General features: G+C 47.8%; 1 protein-coding gene across 1 annotated transcript in view; it reads right to left on the bottom strand.

Moving 5' to 3' along the window:
- The window catches only part of LOC310880476 (uncharacterized protein), a 300941-nt gene that overhangs the window by 226367 nt on the left and 47836 nt on the right, over positions 1–26738 (bottom strand). Inside the window, exons 6-8 of the mRNA XM_083796312.1 lie at positions 26579–26706; positions 22669–22757; positions 15875–16035 (exon numbers count right to left, since the gene is read on the bottom strand). Of these exons, the coding sequence (XP_083652438.1) occupies positions 15875–16035; positions 22669–22714 (207 nt within the window). The 5' untranslated portion in view covers positions 22715–22757; positions 26579–26706. The remainder of the gene's footprint in view (positions 1–15874; positions 16036–22668; positions 22758–26578; positions 26707–26738) is intronic.

The raw sequence follows: 26738 nt of genomic DNA, 5'->3' as shown, positions 1-26738 counted from the left end.
ACCTGCAAATCCCAACCATCTCCTTGCTCGTGGGTGGGATTTAAAGAGAAGTGGCTGCATCCAGGGAAGCCGCCCTGCAAGAGGTCCCCAGGCGGCTGGCACGACGTTCAGCCATCTCCTCAGCTGCAGAAGGCATTTCCAAAGGTAGCGAGCAGAGCTGCACAGAGCCTGGCACGCAGCTGCTCACGCTCCCGCTCCATGCTCGGAGGTGTCTGGCTCACGTTCAGCTGCATCTCTGCACAGGCAACAAGCTCAGGTTCGTCTACACTCGACTGTATAGACAGGAGCAACGTGACGGGGTCAAAGTCACAGTCTGGTCCGTAAGCAGTGTCCAGCAGAGCTGAGCCAACCGCACCAGTTAAAGGAAAGGAGACTAGAGCCTTCTTCGGGGACTTAGAGGGGGCTGAGTCAATGGGAGGGCAGGTGTACACCCGTGCTAAGGGTGCTAGCTGGCACGAGAACCGGGAATATCACCAAACAGCCCCATGCTTCCCCAAAAGTAGACGGGACTTAATAGAACACAAAACCCCACATTCTCTTTTCTATACACACAGTCTCTCTAAATCCTAACAATTTTGAAACCAGAGCAATAATGAAGGAGCACCTCAATATTTGAATAGAAACTACACACCACCACTCCAACCTCAGAAACTCAGGATCTGGGTCTGCAAACCTGGCTCTTGGTACTGACCACTTTAAGAAACTTGTGTTAGAGCTGTGTTAAAAAAAAAATAAATTAATTAACGAAACAAAACAAAAAAATCAGCCACCACATTCTTGGCAAACACGACCCCAAGGAGCCATTATGAGCGAGCAGGACTGGGAACTTGCAGGGTCGTCACCTATTCGCTGCTACCCAGACCCACAGAGTTGTCCCCAGTTAAAGAAGCATTGAGTTAAGTCTTGTTCTCCAGCTCTTGTTCTCCAGCTCTGGAGCTTTCTTGCCAGACATCCACAATAGAGCTGGCTGTTGAAAGCTCTCGGACTCTGCCAGTCACCATTGCCTGTAGGTGGGAAAGGTTGTGCAGGGAAGGCTTTCATCAAGGACCTGTTTCCAGTAAATCCAGCTCTAACACAGAATGCCAGAGGGATTTCTCTCACAAACAAAATGCTGCTGGACTCCTCATAGCACTCCAGCCCACGAGCTGAGAAGGGCTGTGGCACAATGCCCTCCCTCAGAGCACCTCCACGGTGGCCTCGGCGCTGACGGAGAGGCAGTCGAGCATATACTATTTTTCTTTCAACCTGGAAAGCTGATAAAAGCCATCGTGGTGGGAAGCCTGGTGAGAGCCAGGGCAGCAGACGGGGGTTACAAAAACTGTACAACTCTAAGGTCGCCTCTGTTTCCTTCAACCCAAGCAAGTCCCTCAATGTTCCCTGAACCAGACGCAGAGCTGAATTGACAGGTTGTATTGCCACCAGTCCACACGTCGGCTGGATGGGTCACATTACTGCGCCCACAACTGCCGAGCCTGGCAGTGGACAGGGCAGGTTACACCACTGCAGGCAGGTCCCAATTCTTCTATGACTTGGGAAACCAATCCTAGGGTTTCCTAAGAGAGATGCATTTCTCAAATCTGGGTCCAATCTGCACAAGAGCCCCCAACAAGGACATCAGTCCATAATCCCACTTCAGATACTTTTTCTTTTCTGCTCACATTCTCCCAGCAGAAATATTTCCTGTCTTTCTACCTGAGCCCTAAGTCAAGGCTTTCTCTTAAGAGATGTAGAGCAGAAGCAAACAAACTTAGTGGGGTTCCCATTGACTTCTGACTGAAGCAGGAACAGCTTAAGTTTATTTCAACTATAGCCTTAGTTTCAAGGGAAGAAAACATTTCACAAATTGTTTCTAGAAACGTTTCTAACAGCCTAAGTTTCTTATGACATACAGAATAACGCTCCGTATGTAAATGGCAAGTGACATTTAGGGGGAAAACACCTTTTCACCACAAAGGATGGCCAGAGCTCTGCTCCCAAAGCTGGTGTTTTGACCCGTGACAACCAGCAGCAGCCCTCCTGCACACCTATCTGCCACATCCTGGCGTTTCCTCAACCCCTCCTGAGCCTGTACTCACCAGCTGGGAACGGGCACCTCTCAGGCCCCTCCGATTCTGCCTCGTGTATTCATTTTCACAAGATACGTGGAGCATGGGTACGAGCAAGATTGGTCACTCCACACCCCTACGGCCAGCCTGCTTGTTTTGGATCACGCTCTGCCTCAGCAAAGGTAACAACAGCCCTCAGCAGCTGAGAGTTCCCCATCCCCCGTTGGTATCTCTCAGACACTTGACATTTCTTCCAGGGCAGAAGAAGGTACAAAGGCAGGGCATTCCCGGTGCTCAGCATCACCACTTCTCCCCCGGGCCCTGAGGTGAAGCACTGCCTCCCGGCTCCTCTCCTCCCCACCTCAAGCACGGCGGGCAGCACAGAGCCAGCCGGACCCCGCCGGGCTCTCACCAAGGCTCTCGGCACTCTCTCAAGCCGCAGGTGGGAAGAAGAGGCAGCAAGAGTGGAAAAAATTAACGTGGAAGAGCTCCTGGATCCTGCATCTGTACCTCACGCTTGACAGAACAGGGCTGGACAGAGAGAACGAGTATGTTTATTCGGCGTGTTTGCACAGAGACACGCTCTTTCTGGGAAACGCTCAGTACGCGATGCCACCCAGAAGTCCCTGGCACCTGGAGACCTGCAAGGCCGGGCGAGCACACTTGGCTGCTCCCGTGCCAGACGGATGCCGGCGCTGTGTAGGTGGCACCAGCCAGCAGCAACTCCAGAATGAGCGACCCATTTCTCTATAGACTTGTGCCCTTTTGCCGCTCCTGTGCCACATTTCCCTCCCAGCTGCTCAGGAAAGGAAGGTAAAAAGAAGTATCTGCAGTGACAGCTTGATTTTAACTCGAGGCTTGAAGGCCGTGATGCTTGAATGCAAGAAAAGAGAGAAGTCTGTGGTAAAATGAATTTTTATTAGTTCTACAAAAGGATTATCCAGCATTCCTCTCTCTGCCTCACTAAACCCTCCTGCTCCTGTCTGGGAGGAGTTTTGGTCAAGGTGTTTGGTGTGGTTTTGGTTTTTGGGGGGCGGGGTATTCTTTGGTTGGTTTTGGTGCCCCCCCCCTCCCAAGCCCTACACCTCGAGTCTCCTACAAGACAGAGAGATTTCAGTTTTGAGAAGCGAAATCTTTTTTAATCGCTTCAACTTGCACACACAGGGATATCAGAACACTGCACAGCCAATATTCAAACTGCTCTGTACAACAAGCAGAGACTCGGAAGGGGGCAGGCGTTTTGTGACACTGATGACATTTTCCTCAAGTCTGTTTACCCTTGGGACCTGCAATCCAGGCCCATCCAGACTCGGGGGCGGGGGGGCTGTCTCATTCCATGCACACATCTAGCTATGCCAGCGTAAACGCCTTGCAGAGGAGGTAAGAGTCTCCGTTCAAGGAGGTGCTGCTGCTGGGAAGCTGAATAAAAGCAAAGCCTGTTAAATTTTTGCTTCTCCTCCAGTACTGGCCAGCGGAGATAAGTTTAGCTTCGCTGCACTTAAAAGACACCCAACAACTGAGGCAAGGAGTGCTCAGGCTGAAAGGCAGTCACCTTTGGGTGGAGGGCGACTGGGAGGCAATTAGATGAATGTTAACAGCAGGATTCATCATCTTGGCCATCCCCTCCTTACGCATTGCACAGCCGGCCTTGAGAACCAGGAAGCAGTGAAAGGGCGAAGGCAGCAGCGCAGGGCGAGCCGCAGCCTCGGGACACGCAAAGGTGGCCCACGACAAAAGCAGCACCTACCGGTTCCAGGCATCAAGGGTGCACCTAACAGACCGCCTGGGTCACTTGGTGCTCTGGTACCAAACCACACCGGCAGTTTCTGTTCCTTGGGTCCCAGAGCCAAGGAGGGGCAGACACAGGCAGCTCCGCTCCATCGCCAGGTTCACCTCAGGGCCCGTGTCAAACTCGTCACACCCACCTGCAGCAAGCGAGACCCCTGAAAACTCCAAGCCATCGGTTCACAAAGAACTTTTAGATATATTTTACAGTGTACAGAAGAGACTGCTCCTTCCCATGGGGTAGGAGGGAGTTTTCTAATATACAGCTACCTCCTGGAGGTTATAAAGCCGAACACAGATTTCCTGGAAGAAACCCTGCAGCTCCCAATCCCAATGTAAGCCGCTGCCACGCCATGCTTACATCACCTCTCCCAGAGCAGGAACATGTCCCAGCACCATAGGAGCGAGCTCACCCATTCTGGGGAATTCAGAGGCTAAGAGAGGTTTTGGATGGCACACAGCTCTCCCCCGTCCTTCAAGCCGTGAGCCGCAGCTGGGCTGCAGGATTGCAGCACCAAGGGTTTGACCTATTGTCCTGCTCAGCCACGCAAACCAAGGAAGCTCCCAACTTAGTCACAGAGTGATGCCAGGGTACAGTCAGGCAGGAATTTCCTGAAGAGATTTCTCACAGGGCTGATTCACTGAAGTCTCAACCAGCTACGGGAATGGATCGGTTTCAGCAGACCCCCAGGTCAGCACTCTGGGAGGGGGAAGGCATTTTGGAAACAGCCAGAAATGACCTTGTTTTAGGAGGTTCAGGTACTTACTGGAGGTTTAAGTTTTCTTCTCGTGCCAGGCAGTCCTGTCTCCCTTCCCACCCCCACCCCCCCAATTACCAGGAAATAAAATTTCTAGAGTAAAACTCGTTCCAGCCTGGGAGGAAAACACTGAAAAAAAAAAAACCTTGAAAAATTCTTATAGCATGAGAAAATTCCTTCTTCCTTTCATACCCATCCCTCTGATCTGAAAATGAAGATGACACAGCATGGACATTCCTAATTCCCAGAGAGACCGACTCTCTTCAGCAAAACCAGATGTTCCAGAAGTACCTACAGTTACGGCCCAAAACATAGAATGGTTTGGGTTGGAAAGGACTTTAAAGATCATTTACTTCTGACACCCCCACACGGAAAAGAGGAAGAAGGGCAGCAAAGTAAGGAAATCGGTCTGTTAATCTTCTCAGCAGTTGTTTCTGCAGTTTAAGTCTAACTTGGCTGCTCCCAGACCAAGTGGTTCCACTTTGGGTTGAAGCTGAGACACTGGGTCAGAGTCAAGTCAAAGATCTGCACTCTCAGAGAATTCACACAAGGCACACGTTACAGTGAGGGAACAGCAGCGAGACCAGCTTCGGGCTGCTCTAGCTTAGTGTGGTTGCTGTGGTCTTGACTGTGGGATTACGACAGCACAAAGCTGAGCCTTAACCCAGCACAGGTAGCATTTGAGGAAAAGCAATTCCAGTCTGCATCATCAGCAGGAGGAACAGTGGTGCAACAGCCTCTCCCTGCATTTCTCTCTTTGGGGAAGACAGAGTCAGCTTTAAAGACTACCACAAGACGTCTCACGACCTCGTTACACTGGAAGAGAGACTGGCTTCTGTGGCTGCAATTCCAAACGAGTCCAGCCTTCACCAGCAGCAGCTCATTTCCAAGGGAGTTCAGTGCGCTCCAGAGCAGGAAATAAGAACAAGGAGGAATAAAGGCAGCTGTAGGAAGAGAAGGACTTAGGAAGGGAAAGAGAGACCACTGAAGCACCTCCAGTTGTAACAAGGGAAAAAACCTGGAAATGGAGCATGAATAAGCTGGGGAGGGAGCAAGGAGGGAATAAAATCAAGTGGAAGAAGGGATGCTTCTGCCATTAAAATCTAGGACAGTTCTGTTTGTCTGCCTCAGATTCCCCATGCACCCTGAGCAAGCTATTACCACTTTCGCTCTGCTTCCTCCACAAGTAGTCCAGCCATGCTCCTTTCTTGCTGGGCTGAGACTCCGTGATGGCAAACCAGAGGGGCTGTGGCAGTGCACGGATCGGGTACCAGGACACCCACCACATCCAGCACACACCGCAACTGGAGTCGCCCTACAGAACCGACCTGACAACTTCGGCTCTGCTGCACGTTTTCCCCACCCAATAAAATTTCTGTTTGAGAAAATAAGTCTGGGAAGCATCAACAGCTGGGCTAGAAGGTACAGCAGGAACGTGCTACTTCAGACTGCTGGAAATTAGTGCTAATTCCAGTAAGTAGGACTTGCAAGGGACGTTGTGCCCTTTCTGTCCCATAGTTGCAATATATCGAGCCTTCCTAACCCCTGTGAGCCTCAGCAGGAACTTCAGATAGCGACAGCTTTGAAGGCTTGCGCCTACCCATGAGGCACTTTTTTCTACCCCCACTGGCGTTAATACTTTGAACTCCCAAGGAAGTATAGGAAAAACAGCTGGGGTACTTTTCTGGCCCCTTTTTCAGGCCTGCAGATGGAAGTTCTTAAATTTATACCAGCTAAGGAATTACCCCCAAATATTTATGTTAGACTCAGAAGGAAAGAAATACTACGGGGACCTGCTTTTAAGAAAATACATATTTGACGTTCTACGCTCAAAGCAGTACTGGTGCCTGAGTCCTGCCAATCCCTTAAAAGGGAAGCTTTGCTTAGTGCTAGCAGATTTTTTTCCTTTGTTGGGGAAACACTAACATTAGCAAGCTATGGAAAAGTCCCCAGGTGCTGGGGGTCAAGGGGAGGTGTTTCTCAGCAGGGAAACCAAAACGACTCAAGTTTCTGTTTGTTTGCTCCTTTTAAGCAGGTTAGTGCTGCATGAGATCAATAAAGGAAAAACAAAAACCCTACCTCCGCTGTCCCATAAATCGCAATAAACTAATTAAGTCATAACATTTGTAATTCAACAATGTATGCAAAGGGAAACATTAATGAATTTTACATAACAAGCAGGCAAAGAACATTACTCATCACATGGCCTCAGAAATTCATTAAATAGCCCTTTAAGAGACACGATTGAAGTACAGAACACTAAAACGATAACAAAACCTATTAAGGAGGCTGTTTAATTAAGCATATACTCACTGGCACATCTGACACTCATACCAAGGTGTCTGTGCTAAGACAAATAAAGTCTTTCTTCTGCAGTACAGCCAAGGAGACTGTAGTCAAATCTATTCTTAAAACACAAAGATAACTCTGACTAAGCAGCCAAATACCACACTGTGGAAAATCTATATAAGCGCTAAGGGAATTGCACATCTTTTCTGTAAAAGCCTAAATGAGATCTGCATGTGCTCCTGAGATGACTGACACAGCCTGACTCAGAGTCACACCAGAGATGTCTGCTGCATCACAGAGGAGGATGGAAACATCTCGTGCTGGGCTGCTGGAGTCTACGCGGCTGTTCTTCAGGAGCTTTTAAGATACCAGCAAAGGCCCTGAGGAGCATAGAGGGAAGGAGGAGAAGTGGGATGCGCCCGGTGGGGTGGCCTTTGCACTGTGCAGAAGGATTGGACAAGCAGGGAGACCTTGTCTGCCTAGAGCATGTGTCCCTGTGTCTGTTTTCTCTCCTGCTTTTTGTGCGCAAACTGCATCACGCCGGAACACCGTGCAATATGCAAAATGCATCACTTTAACAGCAACGGACACGTTAAGGATGGCTTGTACATGCGTCTCTTACACAGCAGTGCCTGTGAGGAACAAGCTGCCTGGCAGTATGGTACAGCGATCGCTCACTCCCTCAGCCACGATAGGGACAAAACTCTAAAAACGTTTCAGTTGAACCACCCACGTTCTCCACATGCTCTGCAAAACATAAAATACCATTTTATATTCTTCACCAGAAACATTTCTGTTCCTGTCCTGCCCTTTTCCTGCTGTTTCTTTCTGGTGCGGATCCATTACTTACAGAAAACACGTCTTAGTTTAATTACAAGCTACAGTTTAATCATCTCACCAGCACTTCAGGGATGTTTTATCACAACTGACCCACCAACACTCAAGTCTACAAAATATTATCAGAACACGCTGTAATTTAGCACTGAAATGAGCCAGCTGAGCAAGTCTATCAGAGCCAGGAGCTTCAATTAAAAGCAGTTCGATCCCACCTCCTGCCCATGGGCAGAAAGAGCCCGTCCTGTCAGCTGAACCGACCTTTGCTGGAGATGCCACACAAACAAGCAAACACAGGGACAGGGGACTGTTCTCATGCTGCTGAGCCTTCCTGGCAGACACCTTCAAGGTCTGCAGGGTTTTCACACAGGTGTGACAGATCTCACTGCTGCAAACAGCCCCCATTAGCACCCTGTGTTTCTCTGCCTCATGGCCCTGCTCCAGCACTCCGGCATTTTAGCATTGCAAGGCTGGGACTCCTGAGCTTGCGATTCCCCTGCTGACCTGGGCAGCCACCTTTTATCACCTCCTGTCATCCTGGCTTCTTTGTAGCCAGCAACCTATTACAAGGGATGAGGACCAGAAACCACCTGCAGAAAGAAGTAACTCACTTCCCTTCCTCAAAACTACTCCACATGGCACCAGTCTTCTCGGCTGTCAATTCCTGCACTTCAAAAACCCCATCTCCCTCGCAGCTCGTCCAGCTGACCCCAGTGTCTCCAAGTGCCAGGCAGCCCCCAGGCCCACGCGCCCCATAAGCAAAGAGCTACCTGAGTTACTCACGGGCTGCTGCCCCACCTCTCTGCCAGCAGCACCCACCACCGCTCTTCTCAAGCCCATGCACACGTACTGAAAACAAGTTTCCTCCTCCCCGGGTTCTCACTAAAAATGCTCTCCTTGAAAGCTGCCTTCCCAGCCCGGCCACAGCCTTTGAACATAGGTTCACATGCTTATAGGTCCATCAGTCTCTAAGAAAGAAAGACAAAATAAAAATAGTGGAAACCTGCCAAGTACCTGAGAAGTCAGGTGTGCTCTCTCTCCTCTGCCCCACTCACAGTGACCGAGCTTCCCAAAGCAGAGAAACTCCAAATCCGTCCAACCAGCACAACTCCAACTTCATCTCAGAGCTGCTCTCTCCCATCTGACTTGAATCCAAACTCTTCCCTAACCGAATCACAGAGGGAAGGGTGGTCACCTGCCACTGCAATGAGGGGTCCATCAGCTGGCATACAGCTGATGAGCACTCAGCCCACCTCGAGCCTGCCTAACACCAGGTGACGGAGGCCAGACAATTACCTGGCCAGCCTGCCAGGCTTTCTTTCAGGCACAGCTTTACGGCTACTTCCACGTTCCTCTGCAACACAGCAGAAACAAAGAGGGTAGAGAGTCTAAACACACAATGGTGACAGGAACACTGCATTTCAAAAGGCTTTAAAGGTAGTTATTTACAAAGCTAAGGGCTCCATTGTCCTACTCCCATGCATTTTAGGCATCCCTGAACTTCCCCCTATTTATATGTATCTGGGCCTGGGGAGCAGTGGAAGCCTGACTCTCCCTTACCAAAAGTACACAGACATCTGGCATCTACAGCTGAGTCCGCAAGCTGGACGCTGTGCCTGGCAGTACAAAAAGAGAAGATGTCTGCCTAGGCTTTGGAAAAGCAGCGCGCAGCCCACGCACCTGTGCTTCTTCCTGGCTCCTGGGCTGGTAAAGCTACGCACAGCCATTGCGCGGGCTCACAGCACCTCCTCAGCCACCCGCTGTCACTCTCCCCAAACCGCTGTCCTGAGGGGACAGCAGCACTCCGCGCCAAGGCTCTGAAAACCAGAATGCAAGCGCAGCCGGCAAGGGACCCCCTGTTTGCTCCCACTCAACTGCGAAGTAAAACGTTTTAGAAGAAGAGAGAAATGCGCCTTGGAAGCAGAAGAACCCAGGTGAGGTTAACCTAGAAAAACTTTTCTTTCCCAAGCATTAGCTGCCATCTTTCTTGAACCCAGCACTCAAAAGGCTCCTGGAATGATTCTGGTCTTCATTTCAATACAGTCTTTTTATCAGGCAAGTCATCAAAAAGTCATGGAAGTCCTGAGGACTCTCTAGCAATAGTTCACTGCATTATCGGAGCTCTCCGTCTTCCTACCGCCTATTTGGCCGAGGGGGCAACCCGAACTGAGGGGACACGGCCGCTCTGGGCTCATGGGGGCACCCAGGTGGATGCCCTGTGGGGTGAAGCGGCAGTCCAGGCTGGTGACTGTGGGGAGCTCCGAAAGCTGGAGGCCCCCCTGGGTCCTGAGGGAAGAGAGGGCTGTCGTGGGTGCAGGTGTGCCCTGCTCAAGGAACTGCTTGAGCAGCTGGCCGGGCTGCAGCGAGAAATCAGCAGCCTGAGGGGCTCCTGGGAGTCTCTGAGGGAGGCAGATAGGAGGTGTCAACCTGCCCCTACTGAAGCCCAGCAGCCCCCTCCTAAGTCCCCGCAAGGGGCAGCAGCCGATCCAGCTGCTCACCTGCAGGACAGGGGGCTTGACCACCCACGAGAGGAAAGGAGCTGGACCCTCATCTCTGCTCGAAGCAGAAGGAGGCATCTGCCCCCAACACCCACGGTGCTACCCACCCCTGCGGCGTCCCTGGGTAATAGATTCAAGGCTCTCGGGCAGGAAAAGGATGAGGGTCTGGAGAGTAGTTGGAATCCAGGCCCCGAGAAGCATGTCAACGTTGAGGGAAGTACCAAGCACAGGGAGCAGGGCTGGTCGAGGCACTGCATCCAAACCAGTGCCACAAAATAAAAAGGCCAAAGAAGATCAAAAGGAAGAAGAAGGTCTATAAAATGCAAAATGGTGCAAAGCTAAATGAATAATTAAAGCAACTTAAACTGCCCACAGCTTGTTCCTATCTCTGCTTTCAATTTCCTCCTTAAAGAGCTGACTGAGCTCTCACCTGTCTCCAGGTGCCAAATTTCAGACCAAGAAGGACTTTTCCCTAGAAGACCTCATCTAGGGCAGCCACCCTTTATCCATTCCTCTGCTCTGCTCCCAGGACAGTGGAAGAATTTTCCCTGAAGTACTCCTAGCCATCAGCACTCTGCACTTCTGCCCTCTTTTGTCTTGCAGGTTTTCAGGTAACTGAACTGTATTGTGGCAGGTATGGAAGTTCAGCTCCAAATGAAGTGTTTTCTTTCCCTTCCAAGTTCACCTTCCCCTTGCAATATACAGCCACTAGCTGCATTAAGAGTACAAGTCCATCGTTGCGTGACTATGGTATGAGCGTCCTGCTCAGCAGAACTGGTTTTGGAAACTGATAAATTCTGACGGTTTTCCCTACTTAAATTTTAGGCAGAAAAATCATTCACTCACTGACGACCCAGGGACAAGAAAAGAAGCTCTGAAGATACACAGGATCCAACTGGTGGATGTTTTCCAGAGCTAACACCCCCAGCTCAGAGAAGTCAGAGTTTAATCAAAATTTCCCCCGAAACTCTGAGTTTTGGGTGCCACAAACCTGTTAACAGAATTCAATAGTACAGTTAGCTATGGGTGGATCATCACCTGTGATACACTCAGCAATGCTTTTGGGTTGCTTGGGGTGTATCTGTAAACTTCAAGCTCTTGTACAGTTTTAGGGCTAGGCACTTTTTTTGTGATCAAGAAACGCCTTGCAACAGTTTCTCTGTTTCTGGAGCTAGAGGTAGGGTGACACCTTGCAGCAACACCTTGTGTCTTTAATACCTCCCATCACTTAGAAGCCCAGCTCTGGCAAAAGGTGGAAATTGTAGTTTTCAGTTTGAACAGTCAGCATCACAATAAAAATGGGTTGCTAGCATAGGCATACAGTAAGAAACAGCAAAAAGCAACTTCATAATATGTGCACTTGTGTGTATCAAATTAATTGAATGTGACAGAGCTGCTTGGGCCTCAGAAGTGAAAATATATTTGGTTCTCAGAGCAAGTATCTCTTTGGCAAAGACATCTACGTTGCAGCCATGATCTGGTAATGATGATTTCACTGGACACACAGTCCTAGTCTGGTTTATCTCAGGACTGGATACAGAAATAGGACCGCTGGGTGTTTCCGAGTGCACAATGGCAATCAAGCATCTCAGAACAGAGGGAAAAGTAAATATGAAGGGTAATATTCACAAGTCATGCCATTCTGATAAAAGCTACAGGGGAAAAAGTCCTGACCTAAACAATTTGTACTCCAAGCTGCCCTTCCAAAAGGAGAAGCTGAAAGCTCAAAGATCTCGAGGACATGATCTGGGGCAAGCGGCTCTGGGTGTCCCCGCTGGAGCAGGGGCTTGGACCAGATGACTTCCAGAGGTCCCTGCCAGCCTCGTTCTGTGGTTCTGTGAGTTTGGAAAGGGACAAAGACCTCTCTGCCTGTCTTCAGAGGCAAGCTCTGCACAACAAGCTACCCCCATAATGATGGAGGAAAAACTAAATTAGTCTCCCTGCTCACGTATGTCTCATGTTGGGCAGACATCCAGCAGTACAGCTTTAGGAGACGAAAACCACAACATCATGTTTCCCAAAACTCGTGACAAAAAGAAAAACAAAAGCACCTAAAAAGAATGCAGGGGGATTTTGACATGGTGTCATTTTTTTTAAAGGCTGGTGCCCAGACAGGACTGCTTTGCTCTGTCATGATAACCAAATGACGCTCTTTCCTCATAAGCCCTAAGAAAAATGGTTTCTTGCCAGTAAGCCTCATCCCTACTTGTGTTTTTTGACCCTGTTTTCCACACCCCCGCAGTTGTACTTCACTGGGAAAATATTCCACAAGCTGCTAAAGAACAGAGGCACCATCTCTTGTGCCTCTCTGTAACCAAAAGCATCAAGTGTAACCATCAAGAAATTTTGCCCATTTTCTCTCTCCACAAAATTTCAGTCCATTTTCTCCTCTGTACGGTAGAACAAACAAATAAACAAGATCTTTCTTTCTCTTCATCTTGTGGGTGAAGGCTTGGGAACCTGATTTCCATTTCAATGGCTACTGTGGACTTGCACAGTGCCAAAAGGGAGCAGTTCAATAGTCTACACTGCCCTTCAACAGGTACACATTTCTTGTGGTTGAGGGAAATCAAGGATCAATAGCTCTATTAGCAAATCTCAGTCTGAATCACAGAATACTGTTGTTCCAGAGAAATCAACTTCTACAGAACAGTTTCTGTTTCATAAATAATCAACTTTCTTAGGAAAAAAAAAATAAATGGGATTTTGCACGTTCAATTTCTTTCCTGCAAAATTCAAAGATTTTGGAAAAGGAATTTTTTAGGCCAACAAAATTGCCAAATTCATATTATGTCACCCATTTTTTCACAATCTCTTATCAATCAGTGATACCAACTGAAGATTCTACTCAGCTTCCAGATGTCCAAAACCAAAGAAGCTTCCCAGCATTAATGAGACTGTCCCAAACAGGAGGACACGCTGGCTGGGATCTCAGTGACTCTTTCTGCCAACACTCGGGTCTGAAGGACTGACTGCCTGCTCAGATGTGATTTTTTTTTACATGAGAAAAGCAACAGAAGCACGCCTGATGGGCTTTGGCTTTGGGATAAGTTTTGGGATAACGTTCTAGAGGATCAATCCATTCTAATTATTTTTCATGAAGTGATTGATGAGGAAGACAGAAACAAATGTAATTTCCTGGTCACATCTTGCTCTGGTTGAAGATGAGCATCTCAAAGCAGCAGCTCTTAGCCAATATTTGCCCTTTTTTAGGGCAAATGATGGCAGACAGTCATTTACACACTTCACTTGTTTCTCAAGTTCACAGATGAGCTGTGCTTGCCTCTCACATGCTCAGGTTACTTCAAAGGCCAAATGCCACACATGATTCACCTGGTAGGGATAATGAAAGAAATGCCTACATTTCTGGGTATTCACCTTTAGCCTCTGGCATAAGCTCTTAGTAAATCCTTAGATAATGAGCTGATAAGTAATAGGTCACTCCGGCAGAGGACAAGCTGAGACAGCTGTCTGAGGAAGCCATGAGGTCAATGGAAAAGTTTACAACATATCCTGGAGATAAGAAAGGAGATCATCCAGCCACTCATTTTCTGAGGAGAAGCAGATTTTCAACTCAGAGAACGCACTGCCTTGTATTAAAGACCGAAGTTTCAATCCCGTTAATAATCTTAATGGTATCCCTAATGAATTTCTTCCATACTCCAAGGTGCTTGCCCCACAGCCTATTCTCACCAATGTCCTGAATGAGCCACCACCCTTATAAATTCTGGGCTGAAGCCAAATATACTCCCCCCCTCCACGTGAGTGGCGATCCCTCCTATGCACTGCCGGGATCTACAGAACAACTGGGCACACACTGAGCTAACGTCCGTATTCCACTGTGCACTGCTGGCAAATCTACCTCCTGTCAGGCCACCAGCTCCATCCTTCTGCTACTGCTGCACAGCAGAAGGAGAGCAGCGAAGCACTAGTGTCAGCAATGCTGGAAAGAAAAAGACTCTATCCGTTCAGGTATGAAACTGGAACCTCAGCTGCACTTTGCAGCTACAGCAAACATAACCTGGAGCACACCTTTGAAAACCATAATGGTCACTTCTTAGCTGCACCATTTTGCAATATCTGGTACACTTTTTGCGTGCCCAGGTTTCCTAGGGGTATAAATTGCTTTTTCTTATCCACCTTTCTCTCACACCTCCAACATTTCACCATATTCAGAAACTTGGCTGCCAACTTAAAGCAGAGCCCTCAATTCAGAGCAATACTTTAAAAAGTTGTGGCAACTCCCACCCCTCCCCTGCCCCCACAAAAAAAAAAAAAAAAAAAAAAAACTTGCAGAGAACAGCTACAATTCTTTCTGCAGATCATGTTGAGGCTAGCTACCTTTTACTATTTTCAGTAGCAGATCCAGGCTTTCAGCTAAGGGCTGCTTTCTAAAATTCAAGACTCAGAAGTCTCAAGGTCAAGCCATGCACACTGACTCAAGGAGCACGTTGTTTCTACCCATTGCCTACTTCACAACTACAGGAGAGGAGACAGAACAGTTTGCTGAGGGTCACACAGGAGAAAGAGAAAAGAGGATTCCTACTGCCTATATTTAATTACAGTTTATCCCAGGAACAGGTACAGTTTATCTCAGGAACAGAACAGGTGTCAGGCTAACAGGGTCATGCCAATTCAAGTCAGGAAGAAAACAACTGCTGGTGGTCACAGCGGAGCTCCTAATTCCCAGCTTCCCTCCCAACAGACGTTATTGTCATGCAACCATTATGCATAGAAGGAAGCATTCATCACGAAGTATATCAAAGAAACAATCAGTTGCACCTCCTGCATGTATCTAAACTGGTATAGATATTAAAATGCTATTCCACATGCAGCTACTTTTAACTTGGGAAATGGGTGGATATATTGAAGAGTAAACACCGCTGATCAAAGGATGTGTAGTGTAAGAGTAGCAATCTTTCAACACCAGACCCACTGGGAATGTAAGATTTGCCTTTGCAAAATAAAACCTTTACAGATCTGAATCCTGCCTCTTGCACAAGCCACAATCAGCCTTGTAGGGAAAACATTCTCATCCCACCGACCTTCCAGTGTTGAGAGAGGCAGGACAACGTGGGAGTCCCTCCTAGCTGCTGCAGGTGACAGACAGCTTGAGGTTAGTATTACTGTAGATGAACACATGCAAAACCTCTTTGATGGAGCTAGTGGCATTTTTAAGACATTTTTTTGACTCATGATAATCCTGGATGGCAATAGTGGATTGCTTCAAAACAGATTAAAAAAATGTGACTAAAAGCAAGAGATGGTTACTACAGTAAGCTCCCACTGAAGAAGTGTAATGTATCTTTAGTTGTTCCACGATTTTCAAAGGGAACTACATCCCCATCCATACGGTCAAGAGGAACAGGGCTAACAGATTCACCTAGAGTAACATCTACTTCACAGCAGAGCTTCCTCAAGAGGCCAACGCCTGCTGTACTGGTTCAGGACAGCCTAGAAAAATGAAGATCAAATCTGAGTGGCTGTTAACTATTTTAAAAGAAATGCATATTCTTGAGTTCAGTTAGCAACTAACAGGAGACTCCTTGCACATGAGAGCTCTGTATACACATTAGCACGTTGATTTAGAGGTGACAGGGAGCTTAGGGCCCACCTTAACTTGGTAGTACGCATGCCTGTTAATAAACGCATACTAAGAACTCGCCTTTTCCCCCTTTGACGATAGCGTGGACAGTGCAGGCTGCAGGAACAAGCCTTGACAGAGGATCTCGGCAGAGTTTGAACTGTTGGGAACACTTTCTTCTGTCAGCACATTTAGCTGGGAACTTAGAGGAACATAACGAGCATGGGTGACCTCTCTGACTCCTGAAAAATTAGAAATTGATAGTTGAAATTCCACACACCCTACAGAAACAAAACCACTCCTGACAACATACATAGATTACTGTGACATAATTGATCTTGTTAAGGTTTTTCTCCATGGGAAAACTTAAGACATTCCATCTGAAGGCTTTTGAAGTCTTTTTAAAAGAACATTTGCCCAAAATAAACTTTAAGTGTTGCCCTGTCCGAAGTCTGCTACATAACTTTAAAACCAAGTCAATAAATCCTGAGGGAAGAAATTGTCTTCGCTGCTGAGGTAGAAATAACCAAGTGGTAAGTCACCACGCAGTGATGGCTTTGTATTTGTCAGGTGTTATCATAAACATAACTTAGATACTGTACACAAGACTTCAGTACATTTCAAATCCATGTCTTTAATATTATCTGTTACCTGCTGCTATAACGTATATAACCTGCTGTTAATGTTATCTGTTACCTGCTCGGTGAACTTCCTTTGTGATGGAGACCCTTGCCCTGGAGAGGATGTCCCAGATTTTACATGGGCTCAGGTCTGCTGAATGAAGTCTCCACATTTTATCCCGACAGTCAGAAAATTCTCAGGCAGCAGTAAGGAGAGATCTGCTTTGTATTTCCTGCTGTGCCAGGCAAATTGAATGGCCTAATCTATGGCACAACTAGATCCTCAAAAGGTATTTTGGCTCCAGAGTCCCTTACATAAGAGACAGGCAAGTCTGAATTTCTAAGAACTGCATCATCATCTTGTGTCAATACAAAATATATAACAGGAGGTGCACAACCTTTCCCTAAGTTATAAGGACATCTAACACCCACACTTGTTAAAAGCTACAGTACTAATCCTAAAACAACAGTGACCTCTGACTCACAGCTCGTTGCCAGTGGCCTGATTTTGAAACTTTGACAGGAGAAAAAAAAGGTAGAGCTGAAATTTCATCTTAGTAAACATGTAATTTTGTACCTGAGGAGCCCTTCCCACAAACCTTTTCACACTAAAACTTCAGCAACTGCTTACACTTCTCAGACACGTTTGCAGCTATCACTGGAATCAGTAGGTTCCAGAATAGACGAGAACTAGCTCAACTAGCTCAGTAGATGAGAACTAGCTCAACTAGTTTGGGAGAAAAAAATCAAATGTACTTAAAAAAAAAAAAAAAACTATGAACTTCATGGCAACTAAGAATGACATTGGGAAATGGTATCTCAAAAGTTCATTGAAAGAGTCTCCAAAAGAGTTCAGGCATCTTGTCTACAAGAGGGGACATTCTTTCCCCACAGAATTTCCCATACATCAAATGGCTCATATATATATATAAAAAAAAAAAAAAAAGAAGAAGCACATGCATTTCTCAGCAGTGAATACTGAGTCTTGTAAGCTCTGTATATGCATTAGCACATCCATTTAGAGCAGGGAGCTTAACGGTCCACCTTAACCTGGTAGTGTATTTGTGTGTTAGTAAATGCGTATTAAGAACCCACCTTTTCCCCCTGCGATGACAGCGCAGACAGTGCAGGCTGTAGGAATGAGCCTTGACAGAGGATCTCGGCAGTACTGGAGCAGCTGAAAATACTTTCCTAACACCAGGTCAGCTCCAATGCTGTCACCACATTAGAAGCCCAAACTTAGATAAGCTAGGGATATTTTTAACATCTTATTGATAATCACAGCAGAGCTGTGTTACTTCACATTTTACTTGGCAGAACGGTGACAGGAATAATATAGAGAAGATTTAAGATCTCCAAAGGAAGAAATTTCTTAACAAAGTCCAAGAGAAAAGCAAGCTAAGTTTAGGAGTAGGAACACGTTCTTTTTTTGCGATAATGAAGAGTCACACAACACCTGTTCGCTGTATAAGTGAGTTATGTTTCACAAGGGATGACAAGAAAACTTTCTTCAGCTTTGATTCAAGTTGTTCGCATCTCTCCAGCTTCCTACTTCCAGCTTAATCCAGTCCCAAATCTCCAGCAACACAAAGCATTCTTACATGTGGGGAAAACAAAATTCTCTCGATTTTCTGCAGCAGTAAGATTTTTCAGCCTTGATTTGTCTGCACAATACTCAGACAAGATTCAGAGGAACACGGCGTGAATACCACTTTGATGAGAATCCATTCCTTGTGAGCTGCACGTAGCACATCCAATAAAGCTCCTCTGGGGCAGCAGCAGGCAAACACAGCAGGGGCTGCTGGGTCACCCAAACGCCTCAACTCAGGAAGAAACAAGATAGCAGAGGGTCCCAGTGACAACACAGCCAGCCCACCTTACCCTTCAGTAACAAATGGGGATCTCCAAGAGGTTGCAGACGTCCCCCAGCCATTCCCACAATGTCCCTTATACCTTGCCCTCTGAGGTGCACAGTGCATGCAGGAAGATCTTGTCTATAGCTCCGAAGGATAGTTAAGAGCTTGCAACCTCCACCATCTACACTCACAGAAGCCTCATGGAAAGGAGGAAAAATAGGTTTTGCTTGCCATCAGCTTGACACAAGCTCAAGGAAAGAGGGGAGCAGGAGGGACTTAGTGCAAAACAGCGCGGAATTACACATCACAGGTTTCTTGCCGTGCAGACCATTTTGCAGACCATTTTGCACGGCTGCTCTTTGTGTGGTGGTGGTTCAGCAGTGCTCGCAGGTTACCAAGGGCCACATGGCCACATAGGCAGTGCTGCCCCCACCCAAGGAGATGACAGTTCAAACAGCCCAGGCAGGAAAACACCCGAGGTCTCAGTTCACGCAGCAAGAGCTGAGGAAAGCTCAAGAGGCCGTGACAGTTCCTTCTCCATTGGCAAGGATTATTATTGTTTTTAAGTGTGTATCCATTAAATAGGTGGGATATATTGCTCTAGGTGTGTTCCTGGGTATGCGTGCGTTGTAGCCGCTCCCCTGTCAGCAGCATCCCCTACAGCCTGACCCGCCACATCCCAGCAAACTCCAGGATCAGAGGATACAGGCGCATCCTGGCCAACAGGCACCACCTGGGAAGGTACCAACAGGGTTTATCTGAACAGAGGTAACAGGAGGACAGGGGGGAAGCGGACCGTGGCAGGCAGGGAACATCAGCCTGCAAGAGGAACAAGAAGAGTTGCAGAAGGGTGGCAGAGGAGAGGGCCGCTTCCCACTGTAAAGCTGCCTCCATATCTCGGAAACTGCCTGCAGAAGGTGCCACGTGTTTCCTTCTGTGTATTTACCTGTCCCTCTGGAGATGTGCAGCTGCTAGCAGAACAGTGGGTGAGAAGGGTGACCAGGCAGTGCCTCTCGCAAGGAAACCTCTGCTCTCTCCCCTATTCCCATAAAACTCACATATCTAATCCAAGCATTTTTCTTCCCTTAGTCTGGCTCCTTTTCTCTGAGGAGCCATTTCCTCCTGTCTGTTGTTGATTGTTATTGTTTCTTCTCTGTAACTGCATTTGTCATGATCTTTGCTTCCAACTAGCAGGCAATCACACACATCTCATGTTTTTCAAGGAACCCGTTTAGCAAGGATTCTGCAAAAGAGCAGTTTGTCTTTTGGTCCTGGGAGGTCGCAAACCCCACAGTATGGGACAGATTGCTGATCCCAGCAGAAAACACTGGAAGTGTTAGCAGCTTAAAACACAATCAAGAAACGAAACCCCAAATCCCCAAGCATCCTTCCCTTAGACTGGAACGAAGTGTTTGTCTCGCCAACCTGATGGGTTAAGAACTACATCACATGCCATGCCTGGAATGCTAATGAACTTTGTAACTAATGAGTTGGTGGGAACCCACTTGCCACACTGCTGAAGGCAGGCACAGCCTCGATGCACCGTGCCACCTTCCCCAGGGGGTAGACAGGACATCCCCAAAGCCACACACTCTTGCTTCGCTGTGCGTGTTGATGAAGCGTTTCAGACTGAGACGAGCCTTTCAGAAGAACCACTCCTCCCTAGAGACTTTCGAAGGGTCAGAGAGCAACAGGACCCTGCTTCACGCCAGGGAGTATCAAGGGCAACCTGCTTCCTAGGGGATGAGGAGTCGAGGGGGATAATAGCCAGCAGGGCAGGGCCCCATCCTGCAGGACCAGAGGGGCAACCTAGAGTCCAGACCATCAGGCGAATTCTTGGTGACGAGGCAGGTCCAAGGTCTAGCCAGGAAGTCAAGCTGCAGGTCTGAGCCCAGTGGCAGTAACCAGGGTTAGACATGGTCCAGAAATCACCGGGCAGGTCCGAGGTCAGGCTGGGAAGTCATTCCATGGTGCCAGGCACAGGCAGGGCTGTGCAGAGCAGGAGACAGGTACACCTACAGCATAGGCCAGCGAGCGACTGAAGGTCAGGGACAGAGCTGAAACGGAGCCCCCGAACCCATGGGCAGGGGTGCGGGTAGAGGCCCCAGGTCACGTCTGTCAGGACAATGAAGGCCTACCAGGTGCACTCAGGGCCCTGACACTTCACCTCTGCAGTCACAGCAGCCTCTTCCCCGCAGCCTGGGCCAGCAGCACAGCCAGACACCGAAAGAAGTGCCCCCAGAGCCCCCAGAGCACCTCAGTGCAAACGCTCACGCCTGGTGACTGGGGACCAGCCCTCTGTCTCACACCTCCGCTGCCCCTCTGCACCCGCAGGGGTTACGGGGGGACTTTGCCACCATCCCCCTCAGGCACAAAACTTGATGGTATTCACCAGAGATGAAAACACTCCGAAATAAGAGGGGCGCCGTTCCATCTTACGGAGCAGCCCGTGTCTAAGTCAGTGCACAGAAGATGCAGCCAAAGCCAGGAGCCGTTTCCTCGCCACGTGCTGCTGTGCCTCGGGCAGAGAAGAGCAGCTGCGGGAGCGGCACAGGGCACCTCCTGGGCCAGCAGCACTGCAGCACGGAGACAAAGGCGCAGAGATGCAGGACGCGGTTACACCTTCAGGTAACAGGGCTGCAGAGCTGAGTAAGCAGCCGGTTATTTGCACTCATCACTAGGCACGGGGCTTTCATTAGAGACCAAACAAACGAAACTCAACAACGCAACAGTGTCAGTTGTTCTTATAGGCAAGGGAAGTTAAACAGCCTCCTCCAATGGATCCTGTAAAAGCAGGACGTGTGGGATAAGAGTGACAGTAGTGTTAGAGGGGCTGGAAACTGGCCAAAACACAACACCCCCCCCGCACATACACTCCCTGCGCATTCTGGGAGAAGTTCAGCATTTCTGGAGCATCGTGGAATGCTCCTTTCCGGGTGATTTTTAACTCAGTCTTCAGGCCCCAGCCAAGAACGCACTCTGCAATAACTGGAAATGTCCAGTAATGAAAACCAGAAAAAGATTTCCATTCCGTTGCTTCGTTTTATCCCTGCAATGGTACTCTTTGACCCTGTGTCAGAACATACAAGCTTACATTCAGAAAGATTTAATGAAAAGCATGCAATGGTCAGAGATCCTGCTGCCAGGGGAGGAGGGGAAGAGAGAGAAAGAGGAAAAATATATCAAATGGCTTATAAAGAAAGAAGCATGTGCACTTCCCAGCAGAGGATACAGTTTTCTAAGCCATACCATTTGGGGAAGCTTCCTCTAACTGACACTTCCTTGAAGGCAAAAGATAAACAGATCGTGGGGCCAGTGTAAGGGCAGTGCTGTGCAGCTGCAGCAGTCTCTTAGAAGGTCCCACTTGTATTGCCTTGGCTTGCTCTTCAAGCTCAGAGGGAAGGTTAAGCTGAAGTCACCTGCTCCGTGATTCCCCATGTATGCAGAACTGGCCGCAAAAGCACACTCCAGCCACTGCAGAGGGAGAGGCAGGCTCTGCCAGGCACAAATTTTTCTGTAGCTAGCCTTTTAGAAGTTGAAAATAAAGGAAGAATTCCCAGAGTTGTGGGTATAAGCATGCCTGTTAACTCCTAAAAGAGGTGTTTGGAGGTGTCAGGGCAACGCGTATTCCTAGAACTGCTTTTCTGAAATCACAACTCTGGGAATACAACTCTGAACTGGTTGAGTCACCATCCCTGGAGGTCTTTAAAAGACATTCAGATTTAGAGCTTTGTGATATGGTTTAGTGGAGGACTTGTTAGTGTTAGGTCAGAGGTTGGACTCGGTGATCTTGGAGGTCTCTTCCAACCTAGATGATCCTGTGATTCTGTGAATACCAGGGAAGGAGAGAGCCTGGCTTTCCATTCAGAGAAAACAGTCAGCACCACTACTTTGGGTTGGTTTTGTTCAAGAGCAAACTGAGCAATGAGACACACCAACACTTTCCAGTTCAGAGATTCCTTTTCACCGCTGATTCCTACCCAGGCCCAGCACGGTGCGCATGTACTCCTACCCAGCCCTTCCAACCACGTGTCAGTTTGTAGCTAGGTGAAACTGTCCAAGAAAATACAGCCTGCCAAATGCCATGTTTCCAAAGTCCCACTGTAGGTGCCTTCACCCAGACCTCCCCTTTCTCATCTGTTCCCTCTTGGGCACGGCAGCCTTGCTCCTCCCCAGCAGCCCTCGTGCCCCAGGGTACACTTTCCTGTGCAAGCACACGCCTTATGTGCTCAGGGAGGGTGCTAAGGAAATAATCGTTGAGACTGCAGACATTTTAGAAATAGCCTAGAAAACATTTCTAAGCAGACCAACTGCCTTCTGGATGCTCTAGAAAGCCTTAGTTGTGCTGATGCTTCTTTTTGTGCACTAAGAAACTTAACGAAATTCTCTCCAGGCTTACCTCTCCCCAAACTCGTAGACCAGCCAGGCAGCTCCACAGCAGTCATCTGCGTGGCCCATAACCGTCTCCGACAGAGACTGAGCTGGTACCTAGGTAAGAGATAGAGCAGGCTGCGAATATATTGTATTTCCCTCCCCAGACCCAAATTATTTAGTCAGCGAGCAATCATTTTCAGCTGAAGAGATTTATTTATTTAGCTTTAGATGGCTTGTCTGTTCAGTAATTCCCAAGAGGCCCTTCTTTCAGACACTTAGTACTGTCTTCCTTTGAAGACAAGTAAACACCTTGCACCCACAGCATCCTTAAGGGGAAACTCTCCCCGCTCTACTGCTCGGTACATCAAGAACCCCCCTTTTTCATTTATTTGAATCCTGACTCCCACTGCCCTCATTCATGGCCCTCCAGTTCTTGCATGGTAAAAGAGGAACAGCCAGTCCCAATGCGCTCTCTAGGCGTCTCCAGACTTGGCACATCTGTCACATTCCTCCAGAAGTCATCTCTTTTCCACACTGTTCCACTGCCCCTTGTACGGAAGCTCCCAGGCCTGGGCTTGGAAGGCCATGCCAGCAGCACGGAGCTAAAGGGCCGTCGTGGCTTCGCCTGGCAGGCAGCTCGGATCCACACAGCTGCTCGCTCACACGCCCCGCTGGGGCGGGGGACAGAATTAAAAAAGGTAAAAAGGCCAGAATTTGTGGGCTGAGATAAAGGGTGTTTAGTAAGATAGGGAAAAAAAAAAAGAAAAAAAGAAAAAAATAAGAAATGAACAAAGCAACTGCTCACCACCCACCAAGTGATGCCCAGCTGATCACCAGAAGCCCCCCAGCCAACTCCCCCCAGTTTTATTCTTCAGCATGATGCCATATGCTATGGGACATCCTTTTGGCTACCCGGGGCCAGCTGTCCCCTCCCAGCTGGTTCACGCAGCCCCAGCCTGCTCGCTGGCAGGGCAGTGCAAGCAGAAAACCCTTGACTGTGCAAGTGCTGCTCTGCAGCAACTAAAACATCAGCATGTTATCAGCACTATTCTCATCCTAAATCCAAAACAGAGAACTTCATTAGCTACTAGGAAGAAAATTTAACTCTATCCCACCCGAAACCAGGACAAGGTCATTGGCCAACCTCAGGCCAAAATCCCCTGTTAGGGTGGGAAAGCACTCTATTCCCCCTCTGAATTAGGGCTGCTTCTCCACAAGTGAATTTGACTCACGCTTTCACAAGCAGAGAAAGAAAACACAGACAAACGTTCTTCTTTTACACTTTTCCTCCCTTTGAAATCGAAGGGAATACTCAGAAAGCAAAACTAATGCTCTTCTAAAAACACAACGATCCCTTTCTCAGAAAAGCAAACCCAAAGACCATGACTCAGATGTGGGGCTAACTTCCTCAGCCTATTACTCAGACCTTTGACCTCCAACATTTCTCCATTTTTCTGCAAGGGTGTCATAGCCCTAGCTGATCTCACCACCTGTTACATTGATCTCGGAGATCCTCAGCACTTTTCAAATACAGTTTGGTCAAGTCAACAGCATGCAGAGCAGCACCTAGGAAGCCGTAAGTTTGACCTTGAAATCCATGCTTTCTTTTAAAGCAGAAGAGACTTTGGGAAGTGGAGAGGAGATGGCAGGGCAGTGGCTGGCTGGAGGAGAAGGTTTTGTATTTACAGAACACAGCTTAACAGAAGCATATCATAATCTGCCCAGCAAGCCACATGCTTCAGGGACCCCACCACCTCAGGGCAGGCCAGAGAGTCTTCTTGATTAATGTCACTGATAGGAAGGTAATTCTCCTACAGAGATGCATGCAGTTAAGTGGCGATGTACTTTATCACCCTGTTGGTATCCTGGAGCAGTTTCCTGGGTCTTAAGAAGATCAACAAGCCCAAAGCATTGTGATGCTGCGATATTAGATTACAACACTGACATCACCCTTAACTCCAGCAAGCCAAAGTATTTTTTATTTACTAAATCAAAGATAGGTCATAGGATTAGCGACACCCCCACACACCAAAAACAAAACAAAACAAAAAAAAATCAATTACTATTTAGATTAATTGTGGTTTCTTACACTAAGTATCCAAACCAATACTTGAGTAGAAAGCCAGTTTTGATACGGTCTTCTACAGTAAGGCTGTGTTTGTGGCACAGGATGGCTCTGGAGGCCCAGACTTCCTTTCATAGCCTGAAGCCCTTCAAAGATCACAAGGATTCAAAACAGTGTTCTCCCCACCACCGATTTCCTGAATCTCAGGTCAAATCTAGAAAGAGTTGTATTGGCCTTCCAATCACTAGATCACTGTCTGCCCTATCTCCTCCAGAGACATCAGCGCCCTTTGCACGGTGGTTATCCCTGGCCTCGGCAGTGAATACAGCAAGGTTACCAGTGCCCAGGGCCTGGGCTGAGCTCCTAGTTGATCTCTGGCCGTGATCATTCTCTCCCACCTGGTAAAGCACCTCCAAACGGGTGTCTCTTTCAGCAGCAGCCAGCTTATCCCCCAGCTCCCACGCTCTCAGACTGGTCTTAAGACAAATTCTGACAGCCCTACAGTGAGAACCAGGCATGAAAGTCAGTGAGAAAGTTCTCAAGGTGAAAGCCATTGCAGATGGAAGGAAATCACATGCTGACACATGACGGTGGTAGGAGCCTTATTTAAAAAAAAAAAAAGAAAGAGAGAGAGAGAAGAGCGAGAGAGAAAGCAAACAAGAGAAAGAGAGAAAAGAAAGAGAAAAAGCAGCAATGGAGCAGGAGTGAATGGCAGGAGATGCTTCTGACAGTACTGCCACCAAAAGAAACTCTTAGCAAGCCATGACCTCAGCACAAAGCCTCTTCATACACCTACCTGTGTGTTTCAGGTAAACTACCTCTCCACATTACACAGACATACAGAAGCCTTTAATAAACACATCTCTTGACTGGTTTTTGGTTGCAGTAAAACACGCCTACCAGCCCACAGTAACATGTTAGGAAAACAGGGCTGATGAGAGGGGAAGACGGATTGTCACAAGATAGCAATATCTCTTCAAAAGAATGTCAACTGCCTTTAAAATGACTGGTTTTAGATTTCCAAATTTTAAGAGGGCAGCAAAACTGTTCATGATCACTTAGATTGGTCTCCTGCATAGAACTATTCTTGAATTTCATCTGATGTCCCAAACCCAAGTCTTTTTGCTGAGATAGACAAAATTTCTTCAGAGATTTCAAATGACAGAAAAAAAACACCACTGTATCCCTTGGTAATTGGCATCAACAGTTAAATAGTGACCATTAAAACCAGGTACCTTATTTCTAGCTTAAATTTATCTGAACGTATATCTAGCTGCTGACTCACACTATGCTTTCATCTGTTTTTCATCCGTGCTCAGGCATCACTATCCAATGAAATTCATCCCTGCATTTGCAGGCAGATGAAGCAAATGCTAGCCAACAGTTTGGGCCAGGAAGAAAAGGATGCTGCATCCTGCTGCATGCGTAACAGAGCCCCAGAGTTCATACAACCAAGTCGAGAACGAGCTTTGCTTTGTAATTAAGGCTTCCCCGTGGCAATAAAGCCTCAGCTCAGGACAAGCAACATCCCCCACCCCACACCCCCCACATCCTGCTTCTGAAGCATTCTGAAATAGTGGCCTGAAGCGGCCAGCCAGCAAGGCTTGTAGCAGCTAATTGCTTGTAACATTGCTCTGGAATTACTGCCCTCATCAAAGTTATGAATACAAAAAGGAGTGCAATAAAAGATAGTGCATGCCACCAAAGATGCAGAGAAACGTTTTGTAGCCGTGCCCTAAGGGGAGCCATAGGCAGGCATGGATGAGGGCACATGACCCCCAGCAGCTCTGCACTATGTGGTTGTGCTGACATCTGTGACCCTAAACTTGCTGCTTACTGCTCTGTGTTTGAGAAATAAAGGTAGATTTACCTTTATCTAAGGATCTGGGCCATGCTTGAACAGCGACAGACTCCTGCAGCCAAAAGGTCTCGTCCCATGGCAGATATTCTGGAGGCTGTTGCGCGGCACAATAGTGTCAGCTGGGAGCAAACTGCAACCTGAGAATTTTGAGAACATAAATTAGAACCCC

This window comes from Anser anser (genome assembly GCF_964211835.1).
Source record: "Anser anser genome assembly, chromosome: 12".
NCBI classification, from domain to species: domain Eukaryota; kingdom Metazoa; phylum Chordata; class Aves; order Anseriformes; family Anatidae; genus Anser; species Anser anser.
This window is presented reverse-complemented; position numbering and strand designations above follow the sequence as displayed.